An 11,091-nucleotide genomic window follows, 5' to 3' on the forward strand; every position below is an offset into this window, starting at 1 on the left:
CCCACCTCCTCATCGGTAATCAAATGAAATTTATATCACATCTTAAAAATTCAATTTTCATGTTCTTTTCCCAAATATTTCCAGATTTGAAAATTTTATTCCTCTACTTTATTCAAAATAATGATAGAATACACTTATCTTAGAACTGAATTTGTTATCAGTCAGACCCAACGTCTGACATGATCATGTTTCGCCTACCAAAGCTGTTTCAAGAACGTCTCCTTAATGAAGTGCCAGCTTAGCCCATTTACAAAATTCTTGCAGCATTGAAATTTGAGTGCTGTCAAGTTGCACCGCTGAGGTTATCAGATTTGGTTATTCTAATAGAGATTCGACATAAACCCGTTTGAATTAACTGCTTTTACCGCGTGCTGCAGTAATGAGTTCAAGAGCTTAAAATGTTTTCTGCTATTGGTTTTCAACGTGCTACTATGTAATTTCATGGAGTCCTCCCCTACGTTTTGTACTTTTTGAAAAAGTAAACAGTTAATTTTTGTTTACCTGTTCCATTCAGGATTTTATACAGCTCTATCGTGTTTCCCATCAGTTGTCTCTTCTCCAAGCTGAAGAGCCCGAACCTCCTTAGCCTTTCCTCATATGAGAGGAGTTTTACCCCCTAAATCATTTTGGGGTCCTTCTACTAAGCCGTGGTAAAAAGTGGCCTGCGGTAGTGGCACGCCCCGGGCCAGTTTTTACCGCGTCTGCAAAAAAGGGCTTTTTTTTAAAGGGACGGGAAAAGGATATGTGGTAAAACTGAAATCAGTGCGTGCCTAAAACTGGCCTGAGCCCTTAATGTCACCCATTGATCCAGCGGTAAGGGCTCACTTATGGTGACCGGTTGGCGCGTGCCAACTGCCAATTAGCGCCAGAAACACCACACATGGGAGGAAATAAATTATCCAGGCATGGCAAATCTGAATTTATTTATTTATTTGTTACTTTTATGGCCCACATTTTCCCACCTATTTGTAGGCTCAATGTGGCTTACATAGTACCGGAGAGGCATTACAGACTCCGGTGTAAACAAATACAAAGTGATGTTGTGGTAAGATAAAGTCCATGTGGCACAGCCACACTAGGGAATCGTACAACGGAAGAGTTGTGTTATGTCCATTACGTTCTTTAGTTTTGTTGTGTTGCAAAGATCAGGCATTTATGTTGGATCCGTAGGGTATGCCTTTTTAAACAGGTTAGTTTTTAGTGTTTTTCGGAAGTTTAGGTGGTCATTCGTAGTTTTCAAGGCTTTTGGTAGGCATGGTAGCCTGGCGGTAGGCTCATTTTGGGGCACGCTGCATGTGCGTAGAGCCTAACGCGCCCTTGTAGAATGGCTCCTTTGGTTGCCTTTCTTTGTTCCACTGCTTAATTTTTAAGATGGAGTAGCTCCATGTTGAGACTACACAATGAGGCATATTTTCAAAGACTTAGTCTTCCAAAGTTGCATAGGTTTCTATGGAACTTTGGAAGGCTAAGTGCTTTGAAAATATGCCTCACTTGAGTACTGTTTGCAATACAGAGGCATTATGATACTCTCTGTTCTATTCTCTATTCCTTTACTAATAGTTCCTAACATTTTGTTTGCTATTTTAGCCGGTGCCACACCCTGAGTAAATTACATTGTATTGCCCATAATGACACCTAAATCCTTTTCTTCAGTAGTAACTCCTAATGTGGAACATAAGATCATGTAGCTATAATTTGGATTATTCTTCCCAATGTGCATCACTTTACACTTGGCCACATAAATTTTATTTGCCATTTGAATGCCCAGTCTTCTAGCTTCCCAAGGTCCTCTTGCAATTTCACGCAGCCTACATGTGATTTAACAACTATGAATAGATTTGGGTCATATACAAATTTGATTACTTCACTCATCATTCCCATTGCCAGGATATTTTAGAAGATTTTGTATAGGTTGGACTTAGGATTTTTGTAGCATTCCTGTGTCAATGGGTTATATGTGGTGGTCTCATTTTTGTTGAAGGTTGGATTTATTCATTACAGAGGATCAAAGTGATACTATTGATAGAATGGCATCCTTAAATTGGTTTGCTATCTGATCAGACCTGTGGGGGTTTCAGAAGATGTAGGTACATCTAGGGACTGGCAAAACTCAACACTTGACTCTCTTGGTTCACTATAATCTCCCTATCTGCTGGTAATAAATATGGACTGTAAGACTTCATGCAGTATAATGATTTATTTAGCATAGCAAGGTAGATATGATAACAAGCAACAGTAAAATCCTAATCATAGTTTCTGAGAATTCCTGTCACTAATACTGATGTCTCACACAGATAAGCAGTGTCACTTGGTTCACACATACACTCTCAGCAAATATCCATATCTATCTATCCCCTTGAGTGATCACTGAACAAAACTATATGACCTGTGGGTGGCAGTATGTCATCTCGGCTCTTCAGGCAATAGTTCGCTCAAGTGGAAGGAAGATTTGAAGCCGATGGGAGGGAGAGGGAAAGATTTTTGTTTCTCTCCCTTGCTGTCAGTCTCTCCCAAACTGGATCTCTGGACAGCCATATATAATCCCTGTTATCAGTCAGGATCATCAAAACAAGAGATGGAGATTGGATGATTATTGACTAATCATCCTGTTATTCTTATAGATCAGCTTGAAAGTATACAGAAAGGCTCCAAAGTGACTGGTATGATGTAGCAATGTCTCTCTTCCAAGGATTTCATGAATCTTCCAGTCTGGATCTAGCTGGATCAGATCATTGTAATCATACTCGGTTCTTTGTCTGTTGTAATCGATCTAGCTGGTCACATTGTAACCGTCCTTGGGCACTGAACAGTCCATTTTGAAAGACAGGCCTTTGATTCAGGTTTGGTTGGGTTAGATTTTGTGATAACCCGTGGGCATGAATGATTTGTCTGCTTCGTGAGTGGGGCCTTTGCCCTGTCGAGCTTTGTGACCCAGGCTGTGTATTCTGGTGCTGTAAATTGATTAAAGGACACAATTTTGTTATTGAGAGAGGATTCTTTGGATGTTTAGTTTCTATGGCACTGATGTGAGTAACGGGTAATCAGTGTTGTAGGGTTTGTGGGTGTTTGCCTTCTCAAGGTTTGCTGAAAATGGATTTCTTTCTTGGGAAGATTCCCTCTAGTTGTATCCAGTGATCCATTGGTGGTGTGTTAAAAGTAATATGTAATGATTTTTTATAGCAGGACACCAAATAGAGCAAAGCAAAATGACACAACAGTTGATAAAGAAAAAAACATTTTGCCCATGCATGAATGAAAGACACAAATAAGGAGAAAAGATCTCAGAACTTCTAATGTTCTTCAGCAACTTAGCTGATAACTTGCTAGAAATTTCAACTGTAAGTCATAAAAACTCATGATTGAAACCAGGGGCGTAGCCACGGGCGGGCTTGGACGGGCCCAGGCCCAGCCACTTTTCCTTCAGGCCCGCCCAGCGCCCACCCTAACAAGCCCCAAACCAAGCCATCTTTTCCTGCCTCTTCTGCTGGCTCTCCCCATCCGCGTGGTCTGTTTAATTTTAGTCCTTGAAGCGCCGTTCTCCCTCCAGGACCGCACCGGCGATTCCGATAGCCTTCTGCCAGCGTGCATCGTCGGGGGCGGGGCTTCTCCTTAGGCGCATCCCACCTCAGGACGCGCCTGAGAGGCCCCGTTCCCGACGACGCATGCTGGCAAAAGGCTATCGGAATCGCCGGTGCGGTGCTGGAGAACGGCGCTTCAAGGACTAAAAATAAACAGACCACGCGGACGGGGCGAGCCGTCAGAAGAGAGGGAGGGGATGGCGAAGGGAGAAAGCGCTGCCAAGGTAGGCCGAGGGAGACAGAAGAAAATGCCGGGGGGGGGGGGAGGGAGGGAATATTTTAAAATTACTGTGTAGGGGTGGGGTTGGGAACAGCCCACCCAGGTTAATGCGGGGCCCGCCCAAAATGGCAGGTCTGGCTACGCTGCTGATTGAAACTCTTAGCACAGCAAGGTATCGGCTAAGCTGCTGAGGGACATTAGAAATTGAGATCTTTTCTTCTCATTTGTACCCTCCATGCACTCATGGGCAAATGTTTTTTCTTTATTGATGTTTTGTAATAGTAGGCCATATGATACAGTTTAAATGTGGGGCAAGCTAGGCCTCCATTTTCTGCTGGTAGCTGTAATGTGCTCTAATTTAGCCTGGCTTTCTTTTCATTCCCTATGAAGAGCTTAAGAATCCTGGTTGTTTTAGTAAAGTTCAGTGACAGCCCTGGTATTTGAATGCATTAAGTTAGTTTATTAGGTACACCGCCAAAGCATAGTTATCTTTTCTTTTTAAATTTTTAGAAGTCTTTATTGAATATTGTTAATTCTGAACATAGTTTACCTAACACATTCTCATTTCAAAAATACAAAGCATAGTTATCTTAGCAATTAATTTATATAAGCAACATCAGCATCAGTACAGTATGGATTTAACAGAGAGACTTGGCATCAATATAGATAAAAATCTATTTTACTCAGTGGAAAATCGCTTATATTAGAGTACAATTTATACAAACTTCAACACAAAGGTACTCTAGTATTACTTAACGCTAACCTTTAATGAGTAATAATACGGTGTGAAAGGCCTGTATGAGTGAGTTCCTAAGGAAACCATATTAGGTTGTGGATAGTGTATGGGTATCTATTATTACTCATTAAAGGTTAGTGTCAAGTAATACTAGAGTACCTTTGTGTTGAAAATCAATATAGATAAAACAGAGTACCAGCAACTTGGAACAACCAAGTGACTGTGACTGCCCCACCTATACCCCCCCCTCCCTTTTTAAAATGGTTGTAAGTAGGCTTCATATTGTTTGAATGCTAGAACTATAATCTGTGTTTTATTTAATGATGGTGTATTTTATTTAATGATGCCAGGCCCACCTTCCAGGTCTTCAGCTGGCACACCTGTCTCCTTGGCATTGTCAGCTGCTTCGTCATGATGTTCCTTATTAATCCAGCCTATGCCTCGGGTAGCATTGTCATCATGGTCATCCTCCTGGGCTTTATCCACTTTCGTTCCGCCACCAGCAGCTGGGGCTACATCAGCCAGGCCCTTATCTTCCACCAGGTGAGACACAGATATTGAGAGTTGAGCTGGAAAAGATTATACATTTTTTATTTATTTATTTAGAAAATATTTACTATACCGCCTTAACTAACGTGTAGATTTAGGTAGTTTGCAATGCATGCATAAGCGTTGCCATACTGGGACAGGCTGAAGGTCCATCAAGCCCAGTATTCAGTTTCCAATAGTGGTCAATCCAGGTCTCAAGTACCTGGCAAGGAGTGGCCTAGTGGTTAGGGTGGTGGACTCTGGTCCTGGGGAAATGAGTTTGAGTCCCACTTCAGGCACAGGCAGCTCCTTGTGACTCTGGGCAAGTCACTTAACCCTCCATTGCCCCATGTAAGCCGCATTGAGCCTGCCATGAGTGGGAAAGCGCAGGGTACAAATGTAACAAAAATAAAATAGATACTATTGGAGATTCTGCATGGAATGTTGCTACTATTGGAGATTCTACATGGAATATTGGAGATTCTACATGGAATGTTGCTACTATTGGAGATTCTACATGGAATGTTGCTATTCCACTAGCAACATTCCATGTAGAAGACTGCGCAGGCTTCTGTTTCTGTGAGTCTGACGTGCAGGACGTCAGACTCACAGAAGCAGAAGCCTGTACGGCCACATTGGTGATCTGCAAGGGCCGACTTCTACATGGAATGTTGCTAGTGGAATAGCAACATTCCATGTAGAATCTCCAATAGTAGCAACATTCCGAATCTCCAATAGTAGCAACATTCCATGTAGAATCTCCAATAGTAGCAACAGTGGAGGAGTGGCCTAGTGGTTATGGTGGTGGACTTTGGTCCTGGGGAACTGAGGAACTGAGTTCGATTCCCACTTCAGGCACAGGCAGCTCCTTGTGACTCTGGGCAAGTCGCTTAACCCTCCATTGCCCCGTGTAAGCCGCATTGAGCCTGCCATGAGTGGGAAAGTGCGGGGTACAAATGTAAATAAAATAATACGATGAGGACTCAAATTAATTTGAATATACAATCTTTGGTTTATGATCAATTTAGAATATATGAAGACACAGGTAGCTCTGCGGACAGATTCTCGGTCAATTTTGAGCCTAGTGATGAGATTGAATTAAGAACTCCTTTTTAAAAAGTATAGTTCGTCTTATTGCTCAATGTAATTGTACAGAATCAGAAATTTGCTTGATTTCTCAGGTTTTTCAACTAGTGGTCCAGAATATACTGGTTTCAAAATTGGATTATTGCAATTTGTTTTATATTGGTAGCACTAAGCTGCTGTTGACAACATTGGAGATGGTACCAAAATACTGCTGCTAGGCTGATTTTTATTTTGTTCTTCTGCCCACCATTTTGATAGTTATGCCACTATTGAGGTCCTTACATTGGCTTCCAGTCATGGCACGAACAGAGTTTAAGATCTGTACCTTGGCTTATAGAATACTGTTTGGCTTAGCTGTATCTTATTTAAGCTGCATCATATGTTCTTTGGAGAAGGAAATCCATAGATCTTCTAGAAACTCTTTAATTCTCTTTTTCTAATCCGAAAAGAGCTTTTTATTCTTCTCTCCTTTATCAAATTGTTCGTATCTGGAATTCTGTACCAACTATGATAAGGAAAATAGGTTCCTATCATGGATTTAGAAAATGTTTAAAGACCTAAGTCAAGACACTTACATTTTGTACAATTCTGGTTTCTCACAAGCATGTTCTGTAATTCCTGACTATTGATTGGCTGCTTCTGTATTGTTATCGGCATTGAATCTTGCGGTATATGTGGGCTAAAAGACTGTTTTGTATTTTTATTTGATTGTGAGCTAAATATTAAGACTAGTAGTGGCAGAGATGTCTTGAAATTCAGGGAGGAGGCCAGTGAGTTTCCCTTCCTAAAGTCTTTTATCTGTTCCTCCTGTTTTCTTTACCAGGTCCGGAAGTATCTGCTGCTCCTGGACATCCGTAAGGAACATGTTAAGTTTTGGAGACCACAGATTTTGCTCATGGTCTCCAACCCGAGGACCAGTTGCCAACTCATCAAGTTCATCAATGACCTTAAAAAGGGTGGCTTGTACGTGCTGGGACATGTGGAGATTGGGGACCTTGGTGAGTCTGGGAGTTGCAGTGTCCCTGCTGGGCCTAACACATTGTAAAATGTGGGTACATTGGGGTTTTTTTTTTGCTTTAGCTAATGCCTTTTCAGTACTAGCTCAGGGTGACTTACTCTCAGGTACTATAAGTATTTCCCTGTCCGGAGGCAGTTCAAGTATCGAGGTCCTGGAGTGATTTTAATATTTGTTTTTCTGCTCAGTTATCTTTCCTTATTCAAGAAAAATGTAAAAACCTATCTTTTTAAGAAGTTTGTTAAAATTAGTTCTTGAATAAGATTCTGGGTTTTTTTTTTGTTTCCCAAGAGACACTCTTGGTTTTATTGTAAACCGCTAAGAACCTGAAGGTATCAGCAGTATAGAAGTATATTGTAATGTAATATAATGTAATGAGGTGCCCTGCCCAAGGTTACAAGGGGCAGCAGTCAGATTTAAAACCTGGCTTCTCTGGTTCTTAGTTCTTTACTGTAAGCACTAGACTAGTCCTCCACTCTGTGCTGTAGCATGGTGTGTGAGGAGTTTGAGATATGGATGAAGTAGGACTAAAATGAGGTGAAATGCAGGTGGGAGAGAAATGTGATGAGTTGAGGAAAAGATCAAATGGGGAGATGGAACCGGAGGAGTAATATGGAACGTGATGAGAGATGAAGCAGGAGCAAAGTGATAAAGGGGCATTGAGTTAAGAAAGGAAATGTAGGGAAGGACAGATGATATAGAAAAGGGAAAGGTGAAGAGGTTGGGTAAGTAGGGGAAAGGCAAAGGGAAACAGATGTAATAAGGATGGGAAAGTGAGGAGGAAATGAGGTGGAAAAAGATGAATTGAGGGGGAGAAGAGGAGGTGCAGGAATAGTAGCGAGATAGTATCTACTGTACCTGGAATGTAACATGCATTGAGCTACTACTGAAAAGGTGTGAACTAAATCAAAATCGGAAGGATAAAGAGATGGGGTCGGGATGTGGGGAAAATAATTGGTCATTCTAACTGGTCAGCTCTTCATTTCTTTCTGGCAGACTGTATGCCCTCTGATCCTGTCCAACCACACTATACCTTTTGGCTAAGCCTAGTGGACAAGGTCAATGTGAAGGCTTTTGTGGACCTCACCCTGTCTCCATCGGTCCGGCAAGGGACTCAGCACCTGTTGCGTATCACAGGCCTAGGTAAGCCCTACCAGTATGTAAGGCAGTGGATTCAATGCAATATGGGCACCAGCTGGTGTAGCAGTGATGCCTCTGTTTTCATGGCGGTCTCCCTCCATTTTCTGTAGAGCAACATAAAATAGACCAATAGTAATCTAAAAGTTCATAATAGCTAAAGTTGAAGAGAGAATCATTGAATGTATTTCCTAACCATTTTGATGGTTTTTATTACACAGGTGGCATGAAACCAAATACCCTGGTCTTGGGTTTCTATGATGACAGTGAACCAGAGGATTATTTCCTTCAGGACCCAGCCTTTGGCATGGGCCAGGAGAATGACCATTTCGGAGTAGATATCACTTCTCTGCAGGCTCATTTTTCCCCTGTCCGAGGTAGGGAAAGCCGCAAAGCCTTGGCACCTTCTGAGTATGTCGCTATTATCTCAGATGCCATCAAAATGCAGAAGAATGTCTGTCTGGCCCGCTATTTCTTCCTGCTGGACAAGAAGGAACTTTTTGCCAAAAGGCAGCCGGACAAACAATGCATAGATGTCTGGCCTCTCAACCTCCTGCGGCCGGATAGTACCAGCTATGTGGATATCTGCAGCCTCTTCCTCCTGCAGATGGCCTGCATCCTGACCATGGTAGCCTCCTGGAAGTCTGCCCGCCTGCGTATCTTCCTTTGCATTGAGTCTGGCGATAAGGGCTGGATCCGCAAAGAGGAAAAACTTAGAGAGCTGCTGACCAAGCTCCGCATCAGGGCCACCATCAAGATTGTGCCCTGGGACCAGGTGGTGGCCCTTCACTTGCAGAAGCAGCTGTGTCCTGAGGGGCAGGGGGAGGCCTTTGTCAACATGAATGTTATGCGGATATCAGATGAATACCTGCATGCTGTCAATGAGCTGGTGTTGCGGCAAGGTGGGGTTGCAGCTGTGCGCTTCCTCTACCTGCCCAGGCCACCTGCGGACACCTCTCAGTATGTGCGCTACCTGGAGCAGTTGGACATCCTGACAAAGGACCTGGGGCCTACATTAATGATTCATGGGCTCACTCCTGTCACCTGCACAGACCTTTAAGGTGGGGTGGATGCAGGTGTTTCTCCCCAGCACTATCACCTCCAGGCACCTTATACTGCTGTATGGCAGTAGTAAGATGGTCTGCAGCTCCCTATTCTCTCCACCTCCTATGAGTTGACAAATGGATTACAGAAAACTCTGTGTAACAAGGCTTTTTGATTTCCTATTGGTGGTGTTTCTGTCACTAATGAGCAAAACCATAGGTCAGAAACAGCAGCCAAATGGGGAGTCATGTTTGCTTTAACGGTGATTGTGGAGGGTCTTTGTACATCTTCGGGTGCCAAGGTGGGACACTGCAGCCAGGGCAAATTTATTATCCTTTAAAAAATTCTGCGCTCTCAGCTGCCTCTGGGAGTCTAAATCTGAGGTCAGTTGGGGAATATATCACAATTTGCAGCAGGGAAGGGCAAGTTGTGGAAGTGAATAAGACCAAACAGGAAATAATTTTCCTTGAGGAAAGATTCCCTTTGAGCCATTCTGGCTTTTACTCCAAACAGATAAGCCATAAACCATACTTTTACAAGAAAAGTGTAATTAAACCTGGATTGGCTTAGACTGTTCTATAATGGGAAACTTAAAATCTTTCAGTATGTAAAACTCGCCTACAGCAGTTTATGGTTCACTCTTGTGGCAAAAAAAAAAAACTGCTTCTCTTTGGATTGAAACACTGCCTTTAGCAATTCTTCGGTTTCCAGTAGATATCAATTAATTAAAAAATTTAATGACTAGGCACTTCCTGTAGTCAGAGTGGAGGAGGAGGAGGGAAAACTCCAATCTGCAGCCCCTTCCTTTTATGTTCTGCACTGTGCTTGTGAGCAGGACGAAGTCCCCAATCAATGACTTCTGAGGTGCTGCAAGAAATTGGCTTCAGGATTTAAAAAAAAAAAAAACATAAAAAATTATATACTGAGTTTCAAAGTTTTCTGTATCCCCCCACCAAAACTTTTTCTGTGGCAAAAATTGGGGAGAGACTTCTTAAAATTCAGTGGAAGGTACTGATTTTGAAAATGATTTCCATTATTTGGACATTATGTTGTCTTCCATTTTTTCTTAGTCCTACACATCCGTTTCTAGCGATGGTAGATGTAAAGGGGGAGGGAACTTGGAACTGTCCACAGCAGTAGACACAGTATAGTGTTTCAGGTACTGAAGGCAGATATGGATGGAATAAACATGTTTCCGTTGTTTTGATGAAGAGGGGGAATGAAGAGGCACCTGCCTTGGTTCTGCTGACCCGAGGCTAAAAAAAACGGATCAAATTTAGGCATGGCAGAAATAAGCATCAGAACTGCACTGCTGAGGATGGATGCAAGAACGATCAACTCAGATTTTCCTTTTTTTTTTTTTGCCTGACCTCCTTTTTGCCTCTTTTTGGGGAAAAACTTAACATGATCCATTGATGTCTTCCACAGCCCGTTCAGTAAAGTCAAGCTACACTTATTATTGGCACCTTTCTTGGTTTAAAGACACGAGAGAACAGGATTGTGTTTTCAATGTGTGTGGAATGAGAAAAACCACAGATGTTTGTGATTCGGATTTTTAACAAAAAAGCAATGGGGGGGGGGGAGCCTTCACTGTCTCTATTCAGAGTGCTGTCCCACAACTTTATTCCTTCCGTGTAGGTAGGTTCAGATGCCTCTCATATCCCCCTTCACCCACGGTTTGGGCTATGCTTCATTCCGTCAATGACTTACATCTTGGCTATGCTTCGTACACATACCTATATTTTGG

General features: G+C 42.4%; 1 protein-coding gene across 1 annotated transcript in view; it reads left to right on the forward strand.

Moving 5' to 3' along the window:
• Positions 1-10,701, forward strand: part of LOC115457794 (solute carrier family 12 member 9-like) — a 52,525-nt gene extending 41,824 nt beyond the window's left edge. Inside the window, 4 exon segments of the mRNA XM_030187397.1 lie at positions 4,885-5,077; positions 6,972-7,146; positions 8,160-8,306; positions 8,522-10,701. Coding sequence (XP_030043257.1) covers positions 4,885-5,077; positions 6,972-7,146; positions 8,160-8,306; positions 8,522-9,360 — 1,354 coding nt within the window. The 3' untranslated portion in view covers positions 9,361-10,701.
• The last annotated feature ends 390 nt before the right edge of the window (positions 10,702-11,091 follow it).

This window comes from Microcaecilia unicolor, chromosome 14 (genome assembly GCF_901765095.1).
Source record: "Microcaecilia unicolor chromosome 14, aMicUni1.1, whole genome shotgun sequence".
Taxonomy (NCBI): Eukaryota; Metazoa; Chordata; class Amphibia; order Gymnophiona; family Siphonopidae; genus Microcaecilia; species Microcaecilia unicolor.